This window comes from Balaenoptera musculus, chromosome 6 (genome assembly GCF_009873245.2).
Source record: "Balaenoptera musculus isolate JJ_BM4_2016_0621 chromosome 6, mBalMus1.pri.v3, whole genome shotgun sequence".
NCBI lineage: Eukaryota > Metazoa > Chordata > Mammalia > Artiodactyla > Balaenopteridae > Balaenoptera > Balaenoptera musculus.
In genome coordinates, this window is record NC_045790.1 from 85705942 (window position 1) to 85731223 (window position 25282).

The 25282-nt window shown below is 42.1% G+C and overlaps 1 protein-coding gene and 1 non-coding gene across 6 annotated transcripts; one reads left to right on the forward strand and one right to left on the reverse strand.

The window, feature by feature from the left end:
* Positions 1 to 459: 459 nt before the first annotated feature.
* Positions 460 to 20892, reverse strand: PGAP4 (post-GPI attachment to proteins GalNAc transferase 4). Of its 5 annotated transcripts, none has more exons than XM_036854661.1 (2): positions 20872 to 20892; positions 460 to 4862 (listed from the first exon to the last, which is right to left on the reverse strand). In XM_036854661.1, exon 2 carries the CDS (start codon positions 4783 to 4785, stop codon positions 3574 to 3576), a length of 1212 nt encoding a protein of 403 aa, XP_036710556.1. In that variant the 5' UTR covers positions 4786 to 4862; positions 20872 to 20892; the 3' UTR covers positions 460 to 3573. The 5 variants fall into 5 exon arrangements, with proteins under 5 accessions (XP_036710556.1, XP_036710555.1, XP_036710554.1 ...); XM_036854660.1 differs by lacking the exon at positions 20872 to 20892 and adding an exon at positions 18619 to 18840; XM_036854659.1 differs by lacking the exon at positions 20872 to 20892 and adding an exon at positions 18225 to 18817.
* Positions 16441 to 16545, forward strand: LOC118897566. Its single transcript, XR_005020461.1, has one exon. It is a non-coding gene; the product is annotated as a U6 spliceosomal RNA (small nuclear RNA).
* Positions 20893 to 25282: the final 4390 nt, after the last annotated feature.

Sequence of the window (25282 nt, forward strand, 5' to 3'; positions counted from 1 at the left end):
CATCTCTCTGAGCTACCCATTCCTACATACTTATGCCATCTGGTCCTTGTTTCTTTTTGATAAATTCATCATTTGCCTTTATATTTTCATCTGTTTTTACCCCCAAATTATTAACATAGATGCTTTTTTTTTTTTTTTAATCACTTATCCATGTTTCTGCATAGGTTGTTAGGGAAAAGATCAAGAAAATTTGTTAAATTTTAAACCAAAAATCCCCATTCATTGCAGAGTGATGACTCACAACAATGTTGTAATCCAAGTACTGTAATGACCTGGAAGCCACAGCACATCTCCACTGCAGTTATATTAAGTACTTTAAAATTACATTTCCAATCATCTTTGATGTAGTTCCAGGGTTTTTTTCCAAACAAATTCCAACCTAAAAAAAACAGTGCCAGTTAATGAGCATTTCTCAGCAAACTCATTGTAGCTGGGATAAAAATATCCAAATGGATCATGTGACTTAAAATTACCCAATTTTATATTGTGTTACAGTAATTCACAATGCATCATAGTGTATATAAAAATCCCACAGTAATCAAATCCAAAGAGAACGCCTCTTTACCCAAATTAAGTTACCAATTAAATAAATTCCCCCAAATGAGGACTGTATCCAAGGTAAATTAAATTAATCCTATCATTATATTCATCCTACTTGTATTCTCCAGTTGCACTATAGTATTCTCACCACTTTTAAAAAAAAAAAAGAAAGCACAATTCAAATGTTTCCATTTAAGAAATACAAGATTCAGTTATGAATTTTTAAGCAAACAGCCCATACTTTTGAATGGCTCACACCCCACAAGAGTGTGAGTGTGTGTTCGATACTATTCACCACATCAGAAAAACTCATCTGTAGAAACAAGAGAACGACCAGTTTTCTCAGGATGCCTTGGTGAAACGGGTGCATTTATTTGAACTGATAAGTCTATGCAAATACAGTCAGTCACAATAGGGAGGTTCTTAGGCCTGACAATGATTTAACTTCTGAAAAGTATGCAGGACTGTTAGAGGCCTTTACCCTCCTGGTAAACTATGTCCCTTGATATTGGAAGGGGACTTCAGTTCTCCCCTAGCCCTCTGCTTAGGATTAAATGAGAGACTTCAGCTTTAATTAAATGAGAGACAGCTGTCAGCTGTCCTAATCCAGGACAACATACACAGTTTGGACTCCAGGAATGAGAGACAAAAGGAAGGGCGATCTAGAAAGTGGGTAGGGATAAAAGTGGGTAGGATTTCTGCTTCTGCAGAAAATGTCCAAGGATGGCAGACTCTAGTTAAGATCAATGGGGGAAGATGTCTTAGTGTGTAGGTAGAGAAATAAGACAAGGCAAAGATGACTTTAGCCATCGAGAATGAAGGAGTCAGGGGAAGGAATGTCTGCGTGTGGTAGACAACTGAATTAGAAAGAGCAGAAATGGAAACCAGCAATGATTCTGATCTAGGGCTTGGCCAGCTTACATGTTTTGTCATTGGACACAAACTTTTCATGAGGAGATCCAATCACTAATGCAACAAACTCAAATGAATTCTAGGTTGAGGGTGGTTCAATTCTCAAACATGGGGCTGAACCAGTTACTGGGAGAGGAGAGATGAAGGGGTGGAATCTGAGAATCTCAGTAACTCATCTAGTAGCTCTAGTCACTTTGGACATTCCTGGGGGATACATAACAGCTCACTATAATAACACAACACATATTGATACCTGTTTGTTCCCCAAGACCAACACCACAGTGAGTTTTTACCATCTTAGCTTACAGAGACATTATTTAGTCCAGGTTACAATCAGATTTCACAAAAGAGAATTTGACTACATAGATATTTATAAAATGAATGCAGTTAAGAAAAGAGTACAGGGGCTGGAAGTCAGAAAATCTACTACATTCCAGTCCTCTCTGCTGCTGTTCAGCTGTGTGAACCTGAAGAAATTCTTTAACATTTCTGGGCCTGTTTGTTCATCTATAAAGTGTGGTGATGAACCCCTGTTACTCCCTCAGTGTTCTCGAGCAGATCCCAAGATGTTAGCTCCCTGTGGAAACTTAAAAGCAAAGGGAAGACGTGGCACTGAAACAAAGTGGACAGCTGCTTGCACTCTAGTATAATCATCCATCCCCACAAAGGGACTGTTGGCCACTGGTTTGATAAGTATTGTCAAATGAAATTTACTTGTAACTTTTGAGAAGAGTAGTTTTCAGATGCTAGTCTTGGAATAAGCTCAAGAGGAGTCTCAGATCATTTCCAGTTGAATGAACAATTCTTATTTCGGGTCTGGTTGGAGGTGGGGCTAGATGAAACTGAGCTGCATATCCTTCCAAAGTCACAAGGAAAAGTCAGCCTTTATTCTAGCAGTGTTTGGTCTGGAACAGCTGCTCCATAGGTGTCAGCCCTATGCCCCATATCATACTTTAAATAATATCACTAATACCTTTATCCAAAATACACTTGAGTTTCATATGCTTATTATAGAAGAGAGAAGAACTAATATTCACCAAGTGCCCTCTGTGAGATAAGCACTTGCTAGTGTTTTACATACATTCTGTCATTTAATCCTCAAGGCAACTTAAAAAAGTAGATATCACTGTCCCCATTTTACAGGTGACAAACCTGAGACTCAGAGTGCTTATGACTTGCCCAAGTTCACACCACTAGGACATAACAGAGATCTGAAATAAAAATTCAGGTCTTCTGACTTCAGTCCATGCTTTTTCTTCTATAACATCATGCTACATAGAAGAAAAAGAAGTGAAGGTGAATGATTAGCCAGCAAAGTTAGGGAAAAGGATATGCTATTAGTAAAGAGCTCACCCATTCTATATCATTCTGCAATGTCCAACTTTCAAAGAATCAGATTGTGATAGAAATCTTCAGTATTAAATCACTACTAAACATAGCAATCTGACTTTGATGATCCAGAAGGTGCTTTCAGATCTTGCTGTGCCTTAAAGTTCTCACAAACAAAATTGATTATCAGTGCACTACAGATGTGTGGAAAAGAGAACACCAGGTAACAAAAGCTGGGTCACCTGCCTCCAAGATGCCGGGCCCTGCGCGGCTTTTATTACTCCAGGTCAGGGAAACAAATAGAATCTATCAACATGGTCCTGCCTCTTGGGACATATATTCTAAACATACATCCATTCTTATTCCCTATGAGAAAGAAATCACTGCAAAAGAATCTCACCTTTCACCAAATTCTACGCTTAAAATCCTAAACTGGTCATATCACTGTGTACAATATTTTTGGCAGTCACAAACTCTGTCATGAAGCAGAGCGAAAAACAACTGGAGAATATAAGTGGTATTTAAATGCCCCTCTTTGGGTGGGTCAGACTGCATGAGGCAGTGTGGCTGTGTGGAGGGCGAGAGGTCTGGACCCACGGTGAACAGCTTGTTCCTGCCAGAGAGTTACCAAAGCCAAGGTTCTTGACTTGTATGTTCCTCAGCCAGCCCAGTGTCTATATCCCTAGCAACCCTAAAACAATGAAATATCTGCAAGCAACCATGTCCAAATAAAGAGCTCAATAGTTGAATCTCCAAGAAGTGGCCAATTTCAGAAAGGCATTTCTTGGCAGGCTAGAGCAGACTTGGGTGAAAGTTGTACCGAAGGCTGGAGAAGAGCCCGATGTGTCTCACGAGATTGGGCTCCACCACATAGGCCCGCTCCCCCTTGGCCCTCAACAGTGAGTACAGTGCCATGTCCTTGCCGAAGCCCTTGTGGCAGTACACCTGGGACAGGTAGGTGAGGGTCCGCCGGGCCGCCGGGGCAGGGAAGAGCATGGCCGGGGTGCAACACTGTGAAGCAGGGACCACACTGTACAGGGAAGGACTCAGCCGCCGCAGCTCCAGAAAATAGTGCCGGCCCACCAGCTCCACCAGCCCCATGCTATACAGGGAGAAGAAGAGCATGACGGGCCAGCTAAACCCTGGCCGGCTGGCAAACCGCATGTATATCCAGGTTAGTAAGGGCCCCAGCAACATGCCGACACCGACCCACTCCAGGATCCTCATGGGCTCTGGGTTGATGTAGTGCTGGAGCCTCTCGGGGTGATAGAGCTTTAGATAAAGGGCATCTCTGAGGTGCGGCTCGGAGAAGCGAGCCCGCAGAAGGTGCTCCAAGACTGGGAAGATCTGCTCTTCTGGAACGGCGTCGTCTTCCACCATCAGGACGTAGTCTGGGTTGTAGGTCTGCAGGGAGGATTCCAGGCAATAGACGTAGTCCTGCTTCTCTTTCTCAAACGAGTTGGTCGAAGGGTCGTCGCCATAGTCATCCTCAGTGCCCTCATAGCGGTTGGCCACGGGGACGTACTTGGACAGCAGCTTGGCATCGAAATGGCTCACACTCCGCTCCACGTTGCACAGGAAGAGTTGGTGCCCCTCACACTGGGGGCCGCATTGTTGAAGGAGCCGGTGGAACTGGGACACCACCTGCAGGACGTAGTGGAAGCCAGGTTGCCTGTCCACAGTGATGATGGTGATGACCAGCCAGGGGCGGGGAGTGGCCTGCCACACAATGGGCACCGAGCCATTGGCAGAGGGCAGCTCCTCAAAGTAGTGGAGGGCAGCTTCACCCTCTTTCAAGCTTTGCTGCAGGAACTCTTGGCTCATTTGGTTCAGATGCCAGTGGCGCAGGTAGAAGTAAGAGTGCAGAAGCCGGTGACAGGCCAGGGGGGCCAGCAGACCAAAGGTCACCACCGTTAAGATGAAGAGCTGGACAGCAGTGCTGCCCCAGGAGAGCCGCCTCAGCCTCCGGAGGAGCATGGCAGCTGGAGAGGTCGAAGTGCTCATGAGGTCGACTTCTGGTCAGGTCTGGTCCCAAGAACAAACCATCCTGGACCTCAGGCCAAAATCAGTGCAAGTCAAACCTAAAGAGAGAAAAGTAAAGAATGGTACAGGGCTTTAAAAAAATCCAGGGATGGAACTCAGCACATATCAAACCAGAAATTCTAATTCTAGGCTCTGTAGCTACTAGAGACTTAAGTATTTTCTCCAGTATACTCTTCTTTGGTTGTATCTGTTAATGATCTCTGGGATTCTTTGATCATTTCTATGAGTAAAGAAACCTTGGTGCATCCAACCAAGTCTTCACACCTACAGATGCTTAGTTAAGGTTTACAGTGTCCCAGGAAATCACCAGATAGGCTAGCAAAATCATTATTTCAATTCAGCAGCTACATAGCCACAGGTTCTTAAAACAGATGCAAAAAAGCAAGGCACAAAGGAAAGACACATTCAAAGTAAGTTCCAAGGTAAGCACATTGTAAGTACTTGTGGACTAACAGTGCATAGTAGTTTCTGAAAACTTTTTTGCACATCCCAAACAAGAAAAGGACTATTTAGGATTCCCTGAAATGTCTTTATCAAGATCTTCCATTTCTATTTCTCTAACCTCATGCAACTATACTTAAAATTACATGTTAATTTAATCCTGATTGTTCTTCCGTTTTATATTTTACAGAATTGCCATGGGAACCAGTGAGAGAAAGGATCTCTCCCCCCTATTCAAGAGAACTCTAGAGCCCCAGACTTTGGGAGGGGAGGAAATATCTGAAGGAAGATCTATAAGCACCTTTTCAGTGAGGTAGGGAGAGGGTAGGCAGAGATGAAGATGAAACAGAAAGCTGGCGCAAGCCTGGTCCAGGAAGGAATGTAGTGTGACATCATCTCTCAGAGTACAAGCCTGAGGTCAGGCACATGCTGGAGTGAACACCAGCTCAGCCACTCGGTGAAAGGTCACTTTACCTCTCCACATCTTGGATTCCTTACCTTCCTTACCTCTAAAATGGAGGTAATAATAATACCTATCTCATAGGGTTACTGTGAAGATTAAATGTGTTACAGAGCAAAATCATACAGAATAAAAATGCCATTAAAATATATCCATATCCGGACTTTCCTGGCAGTGCAGTGGTTAAGACTCTGTGCTTCCATTGCAGGGGGCACGGGTTCGATCCCTGGTTGGGTAATTAAGATCCCACATGCCACACAGCACAGCCAAAAAAAAAGTATATATATATATATATATATATATATATATATATATATATATATATATATATATATATATATATATATATAAAATCTCCCCATATGTACAAACTTAGTAATATTTTAGGAGTAAGTAGGTCTAATAATCTGAGGGAAAACAGACTTGCACCTGAAAACAGAACTAAAAGGACAAAGCCAGTATAACTCCAGTAAGGTCAATGCCAAACTAAACGGTGTCTATAGAATAAAAGGTAAACCTCTTACCTCAGAAGCATAATAAAGTTTGCACATATTGGGAAGAAAATGGCCTAGTTTGTGAGTTATCTTGAAGAAGCACTGCCCAGGTACCATACGACGTTGTTGTGGTGCAGTCTCTAGTGCTCTCATACATTCTCCCCTTCTTGGGCACACAGAAAGACCACATTTCCTAGCCTGTCTTCTTCCAGGTGGGGTCATGTGACTAGGGCTTGCCAGTAAAATGTGAGCAACGTGACAGTTATGACTTCTGGAACAAGGTGGTTGAGAGCAGATGTGCCTTCTTGACTTTCTCTTTCTCCATCTGCTGACTGGACAGCCTTGGTGGATCTAGAGGAGGGATGAGCCACCAGATGGCGGGAGCCTGGGTCCTTGCATGACTGCCTGGAACAGAGGTCCCTCCTACAGCTCACCTCCCAGCACCCGCCCAACCTAGAGTGGGCTGTGTTGTGAGTAATACACAAACCGTTGTTTCTAGCCACTAATGATTTTTTGACTTGCTTATTATTACAGCAGTTAGCCTACCCTGCCAATAGAGTTGTGTAGAATACCAAACCTCTCTCTACGGCATGATGACATAGTAACTCAAGGAAGTAGAGGGATAAGTCTCATTTCAGCAACAGCAGCAGATTATATTGTGGGACCCCAGAGGTGAGACAGACTATCCCAGTACTAGTAAGAGATCTGGATGGTATTAAAGAGGGAAATAAGCAGGGAGAGGTCTGAGTAGTATGAGACCCCAGGTTTGCTGTTATGCGGACTTCCAAAGACCTGCAGACTTGCTGCATCGCCCTGTGAGGTTCAAGCCAATGGAGTTAATAAATCACGTGGCTGCACATCCCCATGGCCTCGCCAGTTCCACATCACTTCCAGTGGAAGCCAAGGGCTGAAACTGGGTTGAGCTCACACTCTGCCTTAGTTGATCTTGGGAATGGAGTCATTCAGGTGGCTTCCTGCTCACACTGTTCTCCCTGCCCTTGCTATTACCCAAGAGAGCTGTAACCACTTGAAGAAGGAACAAAATACAGTCAATAAGATAAGGCACACAGCTCAGAAAATGCCAGGCACATATTAAGTGCTAAGATGACAATGCGATTATGATGGAAATGCAGAGCTCAGTGTTTGGTGTAAAACTGCCATCCAACCTCCTTCAATACCCTCTTCTAGTGAGTTTTTGGTAAAGCGAGAATGTGACACATGCACACACATAGACAATTATCCTTTAAGAATATAAATCTGATCATGTCACTCTCTTGCTTAAAAGCCTTCTTTACCTTTCCATTGCTCTTTTAATAAAATCTAAACATCTTATCGTGATCCAAAAGGCTCTTTATGATCTGGAGGCTGCCTTCCCCTGGCATCTTGTTCTACTGCCCTCTTTTCTCGGTATGTTCTAGACTAGCAAAGGGCTAGATAGTAAATATTTTAGACTTTGTGGGCTACACACTGTCTCTGTTGCATATTCCTCTTAGACTATTTCTTTTTTTTTAACTCTTTAAAAAAATGTAAAAGCTATTTTTTAGTGCTCCAACCACATCAAAACAGGCTGTAGGAAACAAAACAAAACAAAACAAACAAACAGGCTGTAGACCAAATCTGGCCTGCAGCCCATAGTTTATCAACCCCTGCTCTAGACTAGCACTGTCCAATAGAAATATAATGCAAACCACATATGTAATTTAACATTTTCTAGCAGCCACAATAAAAAAGTACAAAGAAACAGATGAAATTAATTTTAATAATATGTTTTACTACAACACATCAAAACTATTATTTCAACGTGAAACCAATATAAAAAATTAATGAGGTATTCTACATTCTTTTTTCCATACTAAGTCTTTGAAATCCAGCATGTATTTTACATTTACAGCATATGTCAATTCAGACAAACCACACTTTACGTGCTTAATGGCCACATGCGGCCAGTGAGCAGGGCAGCTCTAGACATGCTGACCTTCTTTTCGAACATCAACTATGCTAAGCTCTTGCCCATCTCCTGGCCTTTGCTCATGCAACTCCCTTACCCTGGAACATTCTTATTCACACACCTTCCTTGTCTCTTCACATAGATAGCTTTTTCTCATCCTGTAATACAATCTCCTAGAGGGGCCATCCCTGGCCTGTGTTACCTTAGGACCTACTAAATAAGTACTCACGTATTTTGCATTAGCAAAATGGGAGTATAAATTGGCACAACCTCTGTAGAATTAATTTAGAAATATCTAACAAAACACACTAATGCTCAGCAATTCCATTTCTAGCATTCTTTCCTAGATATATATTCTCATGTGTGAGAAATGATTTGTAGCATCATTTGTAAGAGCAAAATATTGGCAAGTGCCCATCAGTTGCGAGTGAGTCAAATAAACTATGGTACCTCCAAAGAATGGAATACTAAGTACCCATTAAAAGTAAGCAGACTCACAAAGTAACTGCCTTATAGTTTGAGGCTACTAATTCAATTTTTTTTTTAACTAGTTCACACTTTATTTAGATTTCTTTAGTTTTTAGCTAATGTCCTTTTCCTACGCTAGGATCCCATCCAGGTGGTATACATTCTTTATGGTGAAGTGTTAACATATCAAATTATTCATTTGGGAAAACCAGTATATTTTCTGTATTTAATTATAGAAAATTCATGTTGTTTTTTGAAATCTACCTGCCTCCCCCCCAAAAAAAATCCTCCTAAGGGTCTCAATCTGGTTTACTTTTTTTTTTTTTTAATTGCAATGTTAGGTCTACGTGCAAAAATATAAAGTATTGGGTTGGCCAAAAGGTTCGTTCGGTTTTTTCCGTAAGATGGGTCTAGTAGCATTTTGTCTTTAACTTCATTCGAAACAATGTTGTATGTGACAGCTGTCATATCAGTGTGCATTTAAAAAAAGACTTATCAAAATTGGTGAATTTTTGTGTAGCCATTTTAATACCGAAGGTAGAAGAAAAAAAGCAACATTTTCGGCATATTATGCTTTATTATTTCAAGAAAGGTAAAAACGCAACTGAAATGCAAAAAAAGGTTAGAGCAGTTTATGGAGAATGTGCTGTGACTGATGGAACGTGTCAAAAGTGGTTTGCGAAGTTTTGTGCTGGAGATTTCTCGCTGGACGATGCTCCACGGTCACGCAGACCAGTTGAAGTTGATAGTGATCAAATCGAGACATTCACTGAGAACAATCAACATTATACCACGCGGGAGATAGCCGACATACTCAAAATATCCAAATCAAGCGTTGAAAACCACTTGCACCAGCTTGGTTATGTTAATCGCTTTGATGTTTGGGTTTCATATAAGTTAAGCGAAAAAACCTTCTTGACCGTTTTTCTGCATGTGATTCTCTACTGAAACGTAAGGAAAACGTTCCGTTTTTAAAACAAATTGTGACGGGCAATGAAAAGTGGATGCTGTACAATAACGTGGAATGGAAGAGATCGTGGGGCAAGCGAAATGAACCACCACCAACCACACCAAAGGCCGGTCTTCATCCAAAGAAGGTGATGTTGGGTATATGGTGGGAATGGAAGAGAGTCCTCTATTATGAGCTCCTTCCGGGAAACCAAACGATTAATTCCAACAAGTACTGCTCCCAGTTAGACCAACTGAAAGCAGCACTTGACAAAAAGTGTCCAGAATTAGTCAACAGAAAACACATAATCTTCCATCAGGATAATGCAAGACTGCATGTTTCTTTGAAGACTAGACAAAAACAGTTACAGCTTGGCTGGGAAGTTCTGATTCATCAACCATATTCATCAGACATTGCACCTTCGGATTTCCATTTATTTAGGTCTTTACAAAATTCTCTTAAGAGAAAAAATTTCAATTCCCTGGAAGACTGTAAAAGGTACCTAGAACAGTTCTTTGCTCAAAAAGATAAAAGGTTTTGGGAAGATGGAATTATGAAGTTGCCTGACAAATGGCAGAAGGTAGTGGAACAAAAGGGTGAACACGTTGTTCAATAAAGTTCTTGGTGAAAACAAAAAATGTGTCTTTTATTTTTACTTAAAAACTGAAGGCACTTTTTGGTCAACCCAATACATAGTGATTGTAGGTTAACAGTTGCATGGTTAAAATGTATTTTGCCTATATGTTTTTACTGAGTGTTTATTTCCTATTCCAAGGCAAGTATGAATATGCGGCAAGATGACACACACACACACACACAGAGTAAGCAAACTCAGGGAGAGACCAAGATGGCAACACTGAAGGCTCCTTATCTTCCTTCCTCCCATGGACACATCGAATGTACATGAGGAGAAATTCCTTCTGAGAGAAATCCAGAAACTAGCTGAGTGACTCCTACACATCAGGCAAATGAGAAAATACCCATGTCGAAACAGTCAGGAAAGGCTAAGACATGCTCTTTCCATAAACCCCACCCCTGGCACAGTGCCAGACAATTGGGACCAACCCCCCAACAACCAGCTGCTCCCTGAAGAGTGAAGGGTTTGGACCACATACCCAGAGCCCCAACTTCTAAGACTCCCACCTGAGGGACAGGCCCCAAAACACGTAACTCTGAAAGCCAATGCGGCAATACGTCCATAAGACCAACAGGACTAGCAAAGAAAGAAGCTGTTCTTAATGGGTACGTGAGCACTCTCCATTGCTGAACCCCCAGGGCTCAGTGCTGAGGGAAAAGGCAAAACCCGCCCATCTCCCACTCTTTCCCGGGTAGGGGTTTGACTGAATACTTTACAAGCTACTCCCTGAGGGCCTGGCTTAGTTGCAAACAGCCAGGACATCAGAAGAGAGATTGTTACAAATTTAAGCATTTTCAGCACCTCTGCCCTCTAACCAGTCTTTCCAATGTCCTCTGAATTCTCAACAATGGGGCTCGAGGGGACTTACAGGGGCTCTTCCCAATCTTCCCACTTAATAGAATTGGAGAAACATTTCTCCAGACTGGGGATGAATCTCTTCCAGTCCTAACTGACAGTGGAACCACAATCTTGGTGCTCACCCGCAACATTTCTCAGTTAGCTGCCTCACCTCCTATAAAGTCCTTTTGTTAACTGCTTCTCACATAACTCTTTTACACTGTAATAACCTTAACCCTGCTACTCTTCTCCCCGCCCCCATCAATGATGAAGTCCCTCATGACTGCTTACCACTGACAAATCACCTCCTGACCCCTGATGATGATCTGCAGGAAAATCCTTTGGGTAACACTGACGTCTCGTGGTTCACTGATGGTTCTTATTTAAAAAGTGACAATGGCAAATATTGTGCTGTGTATGCTATTGCAACTCCTTTTGATGTTGTTGAGGCAGCATCTTTACCTATGGCGACTTCAGTCCAACAAACTGAATTATATACTCTTACAAGGGCTTGTACTTTTAGCCAAGAACAAAGCTGCCAACGATTTATACTGATGGCACATATACTTTCAGAGTAGTTCATGATTTTGCAATGTTGTGGAAGAAATGTGGCTTCCTTACTACAAGCAGAAATAAAATTTAAAATGGCTCCTATGTTTAGAAATTATTGGGTGTAATACGTTTACCTGGCACGTTAGCTATTAAGATTCTGAGGTGTTCTAAACTTGACTCTCTGGAAGCTAAGGGAAATCACCTTGCTGACATTTCTGCAAAAAAAAAGGCTGCCCTTAAAGAAACCCTCAGCAGCCAAACCTCTATCATGGTCCAAAGGCTCCCCAAATGGTAACTTAGAAAAACTGGCTAGAGAAGCCCAACAACTGGCTTCAGAAAAGGAAAAACAAGTTTAGAAATTCAACAACTGTTGATTTGATAAAAAGAGAAATCTCTGGTTAGGACCAAAGAATAACCCAATCCTACCAGAGGCACTAAAATTCCCACTCCTCACCACTGTACATGCATTAAGCCATAGGTCTACTGACAAAATGATAACATTCATGAATCAGTATTGGTGGGGAAACATTAACAAGGCTACAAAAAGTGCCTACACCTCACTGTCCCACTTGTTGAAGTACAAGTGGGAAGTACTGGGCAGTCTGTTCGTAATGCTCCTGGACATTTTAAACTGTCTAACAGATGATTAGATGTCTGGCAAATGGATTTCATACAACCTCCTCTATTTTGTGGATATAAGTATGTTTTAGACATGGTCTGTATATTTTCATACTGAACTGAAGCTTTCCCTTGCAGACAGGCTGCTGCCTCTTCTCTGGCTAACGTCCTTTGGGAAAAGATTATCCCTACTTAGCGAACTCCTCTTGAACCTCATAATGATTGAGGAACCTATTTTACAGGTCAGGTACTTTGACAATTCTACACTGTTTGGCCAGTTTTACACTTTCACTGTGCTTACCACCCTCAATCCTCTGGTTTAGTCAAATGCACTAATGTCATTAAGATTCAATTGGAGGGGGCTTCCCTGGTGGCGCAGTGGTTGGGAGTCTGCCTGCCAATGCAGGGGACACGGGTTCGAGCCCTGGTCTGGGAAGATCCCACATGCCATGGAGCAACTAGGCCCGTGAGCCACAGCTACTGAGCCTGCGCGTCTGGAGCCTGTGCTCCGCAACAAGAGAGAGGCCCGCGCACCGTGATGAAGAGTGGCCCCCGCTTCCCGCAACTGGAGAAAGCCCTCGCACAGAAAGGAAGACCCAACACAGCCAAAAATAAAAATAAATAAATAAATAATAATTAAAAATGAATATCTGCTAAAAAAAAAAGATTCAATTGGAGGGACTTCCCTGGTGGTCCAGTGGGTAAGAGCCACTTCTTTTATAACTCAAAAACTCTTACACTTTGAGATAGTCCCAGGACACCCAATGAACTTGGCTCCTGCTTCTTTTGACTCACAACTGATAAAAGGAGAGATACTGCAATAGTGCAGAGGCCTATTGCTCCTATTAAAAATATCCATGTGCGGTAAAGCAATCTTTTCACAGTGCACTCTAGGGAGATGAAAACCTTAAGCATCACGTCTTGCAACCTGGAGATTCTGTCTATTGAAAAAGTCACCTCCAGAAAGACTCTCTCTTTGTCCTCACTGGAAATGTCCCTATCAGGTAAACCAACCCTTGTGCTGCCAAACTCCAAGGAACAGACTCTTGGATACATGTGACACACCTAAAGAGAGCATAAAACCCTGACTGGACCTGCACATCATCTGGTGACCTGAAAGTAAAGATTTCCCAGAATTGGAGTATCTGATGAGACAGCTTTTTCAAGATATCCAGACCAGGCCTGTTGGAAGTTTGTTGCCAAAATCACTGAAAATGACAACACTTGAAGTAATCTCTAATGTCTATGATCTTGATAACATATAGACTTTGTATGAAAAGTGCCTGAGAGTTCTCCCTCCTACCCCTCCTTGTTACTTACATGTGATCTCAATAGATTCCTAATCTATTCCCTCCGACATGAGACGCTGTACCCAGGAAAGGTATTTCCTGACATTGAGGGACAAAAAGCCTCTGAAAGTAGAAAACGTGACACTTGATCAGCAATGCTTTCAGAGAAAGATCTTCATCAAAAGGAAGAAATGTAAAAAATTATTAAACGGAAAATTCAATTAAATAGAGTGTGGAGACCAGAAAGGGGAGCTCTCTTGTCCTGTGATGACAGCAGAGCCCAAGAGCAAGAAAAAGATTATTCTTTCCTGGCAAGGACTCAGCCAACAAAAAGCCATGGCTGTTAATTTACTATTGCCCTCCAAATTTCTTTTCCCCTCCATAAAAGCACTCGCCTTCCCTTGCTGTGCAGGGACTTGCACATGACTCACCATGGTTGCAGACCCTGAATTGCACTTCTCTGCTGATCCCAAATAAACCCATCTTTGTTGGAGAAATAATTGCCAGTCTATTTGTTTTAGGTAAACACTCCCAACCAGAAATAATGTCTCTTTTTCCTCAAGTGCTAAGGCCCTTTACATGAACTTTCATCCAAGGACATTCATTTGTCACTTTCTACTTTAGACTGTATCTATTTATAGTTACCACTAATTAAGCTCCTACTACATAACCAAGTTCTGTACTGGACTCTTACGTATATTTCTTTTGACCAAAAGAGCAACTCTCAAACAGTAATGGAACTAATCTCATTTAAATTAAAAAAAAAAAATGCTACCAAGTTGAAAGCAGGAAATTCAAACACAGGAAAAATTTCAAAGCCTATGCTATTTTCATGATGCCTGCTGCCTTACATGGCTTTTTTCATGGCCCTTGATTTACAACCCAATTGGCCTTATAAATCCCTCATTAGTGGATTCAGTCTAATTTATCTTTGATATTCCTCACAGACCCAGCACAGTATTCTATGCATAGAAAAGGTTTCATATTTGTTAAGCAAATAAATGATCTCTATGGGTCTCAATTCCTCAGCTATAAAATTGGGAGTATCAAAGACTCCCAATTTAATGTGCAGAGATCAACTTACTTGGAAGTGCTTGCTGAGCACTTATTATGTGCTGGGCACTGTTCTAAGCATCTCATTGATCCTCACAAGAAGCCTATGAGAAGTACTATTATTAAGTCCATTTTATACCTGAAAAAAATTAAGGCACAATTAACCTGTACCCTAGGTTAACAAAGTTTTAAATGGGTAGCAAAACTTGAAATCCAGGCAGACTGGTTCCAGAACTCATGTTCTCAACCAATACGCAATATTGTCTCTGCATGGATTGGGAACCCAAGAAAATCAGCTGAAAAACCATTAGAAATGGTAACAGACTTTCAGAATGTGTTCAGTAACAGAATTAATAAGCAAAAATAATATATAATATTATACACACACTACATATATACACTGATTGCTTTCATCTAATCAGACAATTACTAAATTAATCAAGGGGATAAACTATCTCAGTCAAAATGAAAAAAAAAGAAACCAAAAATATCTAGAATAAATTTAAGAAATATGCAGAATATACACACCTATAAAATTCTACTGAAAGACATTCTAAAAGTGAAATAAATGGATAAAATAACATCTTCCCAGCTGAGAAGGCTCACTAATGAAAGAAGAGATGGAGGTCTCTTTCTCTAAAATTAATCTCTATATTTAACATAATGTCAATCCAATTTACTTCAAGAGGGAGTGGGCCAGTACAGTAAATGGGCACTTTCATATAAATTGGTGGAACCTTTGGAGGGAAAGTTGGGATGGTATCTACAAAAATTTTATATGTGCATCTCCTTTGACACAGAAATTCTACTTCTAGGAATCTATCCTGCAGAAATGCCAACACATGCTACCAAACATAGACAAGGAATGTTCACAGCAATTTTGTTTGTAAGTAAGAAAGAGAGGGAGAAAGAGGCGGAGAGGACTAGAGGACCGGGCAGGGAGAAGGATAGACAAACTACAGGGAAAGGAAATGGCCAGCAATAGGGAACAGATGTTTAGATAACTACACATGGGGATGATATGGAGACATTAAAAAGAAAAAGAAAGGTTTAAATATACTGACATTTAAAAAGTCTTAGCTAAGACTCTGCTGTGGACTGAATGTTTGTGTTCCCCCCAAATTCATGTATCAAAATCCGAATCCCCAATGTGATTCGGGGTATTTAGGGTATTTAGATGGGGTATTTAGGAGATATTTAGGTCATGTTTGTGGAACTCTTTTGCTGGGATTAGTGCCCTTATAAGGGACAGAAGAGAGCTTGCTTCCTCTCTCTCCTCTGCCAGTGAGAACATAGCAAGAAGGTGGCCATCCATAAACCAGGAAGAGGGCCCCTTATCAGAACCCAACTGTGCTGGCACCCTGATCGCAGCCTTCCAGACGCCAGAACTGTGAGAAATAAATGTTTCTGCTGCTTAAGCCACCCAGTTTATGGTAATTCGTTATATCGAACCAGGCAGTTTGAAAAAGTCTCTAAGGGAAAAATGCAAACTATGTCAATGCAAATTGTAGAAAAGTGTACATAGTATGATCATTTTATTTTTAACATGGAGTATAACTTAGTGAAGGAGAGATGAAGGTATGAAGGATGGAGGTTTCCTGTTTTGCCCTCTACACTTCTCAAAGAGCATATATTACTTTTATGATCATTGTTAAAAGTTTAATTCAACAAATACTGAGTCTTGTACCAGGCACTGGAATAGTGAACGCGACCCTCAGGAGTCCTACTCTCAGGACCCTAATTATCAAAAATCCAATAGAAATCCAAACATGATTTGTTTCTTTTGGTGGAACAGGAGGGGGCTGGTTAATTTGACCAAAGCATTCTAAAGATAACCTGGAATTAGTACTAATAAAAACTGCTAGGAAATGCTCGCTTTGCTGGGACATATACTAAAACTGGAATGATATATTGAAGATTAGCATGGCCCCTGTGCAATGATGACATCAAGTTTATGTAGTACTCCATAATATTTTATTGTGATGGTGGTTATATTTGACAAAATTCATCAAAATATACATTTAAATGGTGCATTTTACTGCATGGAAACTATACCTTAATAAAACTGATTTCTTTAAAAGCCAGGAAGATGATACTGGGTAATATGATATTAAACTTGTTACAAAACTTCAGTAATTAAAATAACATGGCACTGGCACCAAAATATACTGAGAGACACATGCAAAAATCTACAAATAGATATAAATACATAATAATTTAATATACCATAATTGTAGCAGTCTAAATCAGGGGTAAATAATGAACTTAATAGCTTTGTAGCAACTGGCTAACCATTTAGGAAAAGTAATTAGCTCTCCACTTTACAACTTAAACTAGAATAAATTACACATTAAAAATTTTAAACCAAAGCTTAAAAGTACCTGAAGAAAATACAGGAGAATATTTATACAAACTTGGGTTAGGAAAGGCCTTTCTCAGCAAAATACTCGAGCAGAAACCATAAAGAAAAAAGAAGAATAGAGCTGAATGGCCAAAGATGAAAAACTGACAAAAACATTAAGTAAACTGGGAAAGACTGTGCAACATAGATGACAGGATTACTAACTTAATGTGTAATATATAAACAGCACTTAAAAATCAGAAACAGAAAGACACTCCAACTGAAAAAGGGGCAAAAGAATTAATAGTCAATCCACACACACAAATGCAAAAGGCCAATACACAGAGAAAAAAGAATTGATTCCCCCTGGGTAATCAGAGGTACAAATTGAAACAATTTGTTTTGCCCACATTACTGGTTTAAATGTGTGCATGCAGAGAAAATTTTAAGATATCTAGGAAATCTCAACAATCTAGATGAAGTTTTAAGTTATCTTTAGTTTCTCCTTTACATTTTTCTGTTTCCTGAATGTTTTGTAATAAGCTTATCCTGTTAAAAAATTCTAATTTTAATAATGTTAGACAAACATGGTTTTCTCTTTTCACCTCCTAAAATACCTGGTGCAGTGCACTCTAGAAATGCATCCCTAAAAGCCAATCCGCCTTACGAGGTTTAGTTCTCTAGGGGAAACGCGCGCACACACGCGCGCGCACACACACACACACCTGCAGGTTTTGCTAATGATCGGCATAGTGAGATCATCATTGGATCCGCCCTTGTGTCCCCTCACCTAGGGGAGAAAAAGGGACAAGCAGGGGATGCCGGGGTTACACCCACCCTCCAATACTGCGGGCGCAGTGCGGCACTGGCAACGAACGCCCGCACCCAGAGGCCAGGAAGAGGGCGAGACGAAACGGGGTGGTCCTAACTATCCCTCATGGAAAGAGAATGGCAGCGGAGGACCAGAGTGGATCTAGGGTCTGCCACTGACCTTGGGGAGTCCCCGCCGCGCTCGGGTCTCAGTTTCCCCACCCGTAGGAGGAAACAAACTGTCTCAATCGCCGGGTTGCCTCCCTCGGTCCGGTCTTTCCGGGAGCTGGGAAGGACGCCTTCCTCTGTCCGGTTGCCCTTCCTCGGTCTCGGGGCTGCGAGGTCGCCCGCAGAAACCCAACGCCGCAGCAGCGCGTGTGTCGGCGCGCGGGGCTGGCCCGAGGGGCCGACGCGCGGCAGAGGCAGCCACGAGCGGGCGGCCATTAGGCGATCCACCCTTAGGCTGCTCGGCCGGGCCACGCTGGGCAGCAGCTGGGTCTTACCTGGACTCGCACACGCCCGGCTCCCGCCTTTCTGTCGGCCTCGCGGCGCCACGGAAGCGGACGAGGGGTAGGGAGGCAAGCTCGCTGCGACACTCAGTCATCCCTGCGCAGATCCCGGCCCTGGCCGCGCGGGGGACGCCCTTTTGGGGTCCCCGCAGTCCTCCGGGAGGAAGCAGCCACCGCCACGAGCGGGGCCGCAGCGAAGCCCGCCCGCCCAGAGAACACCGCCGGGGTCGCAGGCCCTCCCAGGCTGCGCCAGACCCTGCAATTGCTCTCCGCGTGCCTGCTGCAGCAACCCTAATTCTTTTTCCCTCGCTCTGGAGACATCTCCGGGGTGGGCGCTCCAGTCATGATGCCAAGGGGGCTGAGCAGATTGTGCGCAGCGGAAACCTACCCGGTGGGGGCGGTCAGCTCCGTCCCCTGCGCACGCTGAAGGCCGCTGCTGGTGTCGCCTCGGCTATCTGGCTCATGCCCACGGAGGAGCCATCGCCGGACCCTGAGGCCTCGGAGGAGCGGGCGCAGCCGGGTGCGCGCGGAAGCCTCACCTCCTGCGGCGCAGCTCCGGCGCGGAGTCCCCTCGCTCTGGCAGGCCATGTGACCTGAGAGCTGGGGAGCGACTGCAGCCCCCAGAAGCCAGCTTGGGGAAAAAAGGACGGGAAAGGCGCCAACTGATGGGCAGAAAGGGAAAAGCAGGCTCAGGGCAAAGGAAGTTGAAATGCTGGAAGGATTAGGTATCGGCAGTGTTCACAGCCCCAGCTGGCCATTAAGCTTGTTCTCTTAATCATGGGAGAAGATTTGGGGCTTTTTTTGTTTTTTTATGTGCAGTCTTATTTTTTTTTTGTTATTTATTTAACATTTTTATTGGAGTATAATTGCTTTACAATGTTGTGTTAGTTTCTGCTGTATAACAAAGTGAATCAGCTATATGGATACATATATCCCCATATCTCCTCCCTCTGCGTCTCCCTCCCACCCTCCCTATCCCACCCCTTTAGGTGGTCACAAAGCACCGAGCTGATCTCCCTGTGCTATGTAGCTGCTTGCCACTAGCTATCTATTTTACACTTGGTAGTGTATATATGTCAACGCTACTCTCTCACTTCGTCCCAGCTTACCCTTCCCCCTCCCCGTGTCCTCAGGTCCATTAGGGGATTTGTTTTTGCCAATAATAAAAATAATAGCGGACACCACTTCCACCCCTAATCCCCACTGTACCCCACGTTATGCCAGACACCGTATGAAAATTCCTCTCACTTTACTCCTGTACATTAGAGACTGTCATCCCCAATTTGTAAATGAGGAAAAAATATTTGAGAAGGTAATTTGCCAAGTGCAATACTCCAAAAGCCAGAATTTAAAAACAAACAAACAAACAAACAGGAAGGTTTGCTCTAATCAAATTACCTAGCCAGGCATGGGAATTAGGTCTGTGGTTCTTTCCACTCACCTGTCAGTCTCTCCCAGGAGTGGCTTTGGTGGTTCATTTGAGTCCAAAGCAACCTCAACACTTAATTTTGGTAGATAGATAGTCATACTCATCTTACAGATGGAAAAATTGAGGTTTGGCCAAAGGAATGATCTTGTTCAAGTGACAGAGCTGGTCAGCCTAGCCTAATACTTAATAATGAAGTGGTTATTTGCTGGCACTGTGCAAAACACATAATTCACATTATTTTAGTGCTCACAACACTCTTATAAGGAAGCTACTATTTTCATTCCGAGTTAAGAAAACTGAGGCTCAGAGGGATTATGAGTTTGTATAAGGTTACACAGCTAGTAAGTGACAGAGTTTGGATTTAAATCTAGGTCTTTTTGTCTACGGATGCTTCAAGTCTCCAAAACCATTCTTCCCCTACACTATGCACCTTCTTGCTCCTTCCATTACTTTTAGATTTTGCCAGAGAGGAGTGGAGTACCTAACTTTTATCCAGAGGCTCAGGACATAGTAACAGCATCTAGCCTAGTACTGAGCTCATTTGCCAAGGCATCTTCTGGATGACGTGCATAGCACTTAATAAATTCAAGTATTTGTTAGTCAGTGGCTGGCTTTCTGTGTATAGGGCCCAGGCTGTACTATTATGGATTCTGATGTTTTTCCTGAAGAGTAACACACATAATTTCTAGGGGCAGATCAGAGTTGGGTATATTTCACTCATAACAAAAGCCAAAGTTCTTACAATGGCCAGCAAGGTCCTGCAGGATGTGGCTGCTGGCTCCTGTCTGGCTTCCTATCCAACCACCCTCCCCTTTTGCCCTCTACTCTAGCTACACTGGCCCTGCTCTTTCTCCAATGCATCAAACACACTCTCACCTTAAGGCCTTTGCACTTGCTGTTCCCCTGCTTAGAACATTCTTCCTCTAGATTTCCATGTTACAATTTATTGGCTTGTCAATGATGTCTCATTTGTTATTAGTTAAGGCACATTTTTGCACAATTCTTAGGGATTCCTTTCTGAGCAAATAATTTTTTTTTTTTTTTCCCAGCAGGGTAAGCACAATTCACAGTCTAACAAAATGGAGTCTTAAAGTACAAAGTGGAGTTATTACTGACAACTCCTTCCACATTTCCCCCTTTGGCTCATGATTTTTCCTGACAAAATGTCAGCAGAGCACCATTAGTCGCTCACGGCCAGAGTGGTTTGATTACCTGCTCCGGTTCCATCTAGTTCCTCAGTTGGTGGAGGGGAGGGTCTAGTGAAGGCAATATCAATAATTTCTTCCAAATCTTCTGATTCATAAAGTCTGTCTCAGTGAAGAACATCTAACATAGCCATCTGTGCAAACATAAACTGGGTAGTTAAGCAAGTTACAACAGAGGTTATAATTTTTAGCAAGCATTTGGTTAATATAACAATGCATATTATTAACATAAACAATAATAATCCAGTTTGTAATACTGTTCTTAACCATGGCCCTATTCCTGATGGTAACCAACTAGAGAGATCTAGATAATCCTCAGGTTTTGGTGTGTATCCTATTTCAGCCAGCAGATTGATATTACCTTTTATTACCTTTAGTTCTTGTGTTACTTTGCCAGAATGACTGATATAAAGCAACATTCTTCCCCTAGTAATGCACAGGTGCCTCCTGTTGAACTGTCAAGATATTAAGTGCCCTTCTATTTCATAGGACAACTTCTGCCAGGCTATCAATTTGAGTTTCATGATATTCAAATGCTTAGACAGAAGCATTGAAGGGGTTGGTCATAACTTTGGATAATTGTGTATTGCTTTTTCTACCCCAAACCAAGGGAGGAAGGCCCTGGCAAAAGCATGACCAAACCCTTTCTGTCTACAATTGGGTTATTAGTTGGCATATATTCAAAATTATAACCATCTCAGCTTCTCCGAGATCTTTTTAACTGATATGAGAAAGACCTTAAGTTTGCTATGTGAGCAGTAGAGGGAAGGGTCTTTCTAACAGTGACGTCAAGGGCAAGAGCAATGATTCCGCAACACGCTTTCCATTTAGTAGGAAAAGTTGAGTAAATATTTGTGCTACACACACAAAATGCCCAGAACCTTCTAGGGACAAAGAATAAGTAGGTTCTTGAACTGAAATTCTTTTATCAGTTTCAAAAGAAGAAATTTCATGGTCAAAAAAATTCATCTTCACTGAGTACACGATAATCTGGTTGACTGGAATTGTGTAAGTGGCTATAAGAACATCTTATATTTCTATATGCCTGAAGTAATAAATGAGTTTATTATGGATCAAAATTTTGCCTAAGATTTGGGGAGTCTCCAGAGAAGAGGTAGGTGGAATTAAATTCCCACCATTTTCCAGATTTCTGATAAATTCTCCACATTGTCCTATTAAGGGGGAGTACCTCAGTGTCCCAATATCCAGTTCTGTTATAGATTTCATTGCCCTACCACAAGGATTCATTGTGAGAAGTTACACTGTAGTCATGTAGACTCCAAGGAGGAGTGAACTCAGGATCATCCGAATCATACGAGTGTATAGTCACAGACATGCAATGGAAGGTAACATAATGTTTTACCAGTACCATTTATATTTTCAAAACATAGGGAAGTATTATGAGTCAACATCCAGATTCTAGTATGAAGTATTCCTTTATGAGCAGGGGAAACCCAATGGAAAGTAGTAATATCTGGGACATGTCTCCCAGAGGGAAGGTGATGAGTGCTTGCTTTCAAAGATACCAAAACAGAACCCTACGTTTTTGTTTGTTAGGGCCTTCCATTCCCCTGAGGACAGAGGTCAATCCACTAATTCTGGAGCATCATGAGTGTGGTTTGCTCTAGCACAAATCCAACAGTCAATAAGATTTGCAAAATCAGAAAGTTTCTGCAGGGTAGAAACAAAAAAGTGCGGTAAGGCATCATTATCAGCAATGAGGCTCACAAGAGAAGATAAAAGGCCAAACCAAGAGTTAAAATTATTCCTAATAACAAAAGTCATTATAAGAAGAATCTAAAGAGGGGTGGTTCACTATGTTGGCCAGTATATGAGTACCAGGAATAAACAAACAGTCAACAAGCAAGGCATTCAAACTGCAGGGCAATATAAAGGCAGCAAGTTCCTCTGATTTCATGGGGTTTTACCACCAACTGAGAATTCCTATTGTGTGTAGTAAGGCAAAAACCATTAGAATACCTATTAAGATAAACAGCAGTCCAAATACTTCAATCCAACAATTCTTCATGTCCAGTTTTCCAAAGAATTTGTGAGATGCTCTTTAAATTAAATATCAAGCATAAGCCTTCACTATGTGCAAGGAGGTCCATAAGAAAGAATACAAGAAGACAGGTTATAAATGGTAACGTGTTTATAATATATAGAAAATTCTCCTAGTAGAATAATTAGAAAGGCAATAGCAAATCAACAAATTGTTCTGTGGAAAAAAATACAGACCTGGTCCAGTCTTGGGAAAGCTATTCGTTCAGATGTCATCTTCTTCAATTCCAGGTCAACTTGAGTTTAAAATTTCCAGTTGGTTCCATTGTCCACTGGGGGACAGGAGCTTTCTTTAAACGAGAATCATGGGTCAACACCCTTATGTTTAGCAGCACATAGATAGTTGAGATAGATTTCAAATTCATTAAAACAATGGGCAGAAATTGTGATCGAGAGAGGCTAAAAATTTCTACATATTTAGCATTGTGTTTTAATAATACCATTTGTCCTCTCAACCAACCCAGAACAGAGGGTGATAAGCACAACTGAAATGTTGTAGAATAGGCCAAGTATCACAGACTGCACTAAGAATTTGACCAGTGAAATGGGTTCCTCTATCACTAGGTAATTCCAATGGAATTCTTCAAGTGGGAATTACTTTTTCCAATAGAATTTTGGCCACGGCAAGAGCACTAGCCCTTTGACAAGAAAAGCTTCCACCCAATGAGAATACATACAAACCATTACCAAAAGAGTTACAACCTTGTGAAGGAGGTAATTGAATAAAATCTAATTGCCATAACTTGAAAGGGCCTTTGGGTAAAGGGAAATGGCCCACTGATGTGTGTACAAGCTTGCCTGGATTATGTTTTGGGCAAACAAGACACCTTTGAAATACCTCAGAGGCAACTCTGGGAGAAGGGTTCCAAAAATATTGTCATCCCCAATCTAATATTTTGTCTGTACCTCAATGTATCATTTCATGTGTCAATTTTAATATTATTTGTTTGTTGTGTGACATTGGATAGGGCCAGACGATGTCTAGCCTATCCCATAACTTAGACTCAGGATTATAGATGCATTTAGCATCTTTCCATTTTTGCTTTTCTTTAGCAGTAGCATGCTGTTCCCATATCTAATTACCTCCTTCAAATCTCTAGTGTCATTCACAATGGGGGAAATCATAAGTAAACAAGAAGAGTTTGGGAGAGTAGCTCTTTTAGCTGCCTCATAGGTCTGATGGTTTCCATGACTTTCATCAATATCAAACTTTAAATGACCAGGCACCTTAATAATTGCTAATTGTTTTGGCAGTAAGATGGCATCTAACAAGGCAATAACATAGGAGCTATTTAGGAGAATTAATGATTGAAAGGATGTGAACATGTAGTGACAAAAACAGCAGTTGAGCTAGGAGAACTAGTAAGAATGTAAACAGTTAATCAGCCATATGGCAGTCTTTAGTTCCTCCCTGAAGTACCTAGATAACAGTATCTGATGCACATTTCCTGAGTTGTTTTACAGATGTTAAAACCTCCACCAAATGGAGGAAGTTAACTACGTGATGACCATGAGCACATAGCCCCCAGACCTACTGGAGCCTGAGGATTGATAATGTTAACCCCTGTGACACTGCCCTGTTACTTCACCATCAATCAATCAGAATTTTGCATGAACTGATCACACACCCTGTGACTTCCCTCCTTCACCTTGCCTTTAAAAATGCTTACCTGAAACCCATCAGGGAGTTCAGGTTTATCTGAGTATTGGCTGCCCTGGACTCCTTGTATGGTGTCTACAGAAAATGCTGCACTTTCCTTCACCACAACCTGGTGTCAGTAGATTGGCTTTATTCACGTGGGTGAGCGGACCCAAGTTTGGTTTGGTAACACAGGGACAGTGGGGACCTGTGGATGAGAAGGAGCCACCGCAGTCTTGGCTGCTGTCTTGCCAGTAGTGCTGTCCTCTTGACCCCTATACTAGGCAGTATTGGCTGCACCAGGGCTTTCTGCCCTCCTCACTGACCTCCTGGGGTCAACAGTAGCATTCTCCATAGTCACTTCCAGTTTGGTAAAGGAAAGTGGTCAGCCCCATGTGCCAAGAGGCAAGACCAGGAAAAGACCCAGATAATGAGGACCACCTGACAGAACAGAAAGAGGATGCTCAATCCGAATTCAGGAAAGGACACCAGGGATGCCTGAGTGGGAAAAGGTCTTAAGGTAGGTACTCGACCAGTGACTTGACCGCTTCTGGTCGGTGCCAGTTTCTCCTGTAAGCTGTTTGCAAGACCAGAAACCCCACTATCAGGATGCCCTGTGAGCTGCTGGCGAGAAAGGAAACACCCACCACCCAACCTCTCTTCCCCCAACTGCTTGTGAAGCGAACCTTGGATTCCTTATCGACCAAGATTCTAGGGC

Excerpts from the sequence above, each read along its gene's own strand:
- PGAP4 (XM_036854661.1), bottom strand. The coding sequence starts at position 4,785 with ATGAGCACTTCGACCTCTCCAGCTGCCATGCTCCTCCGGAGGCTGAGG.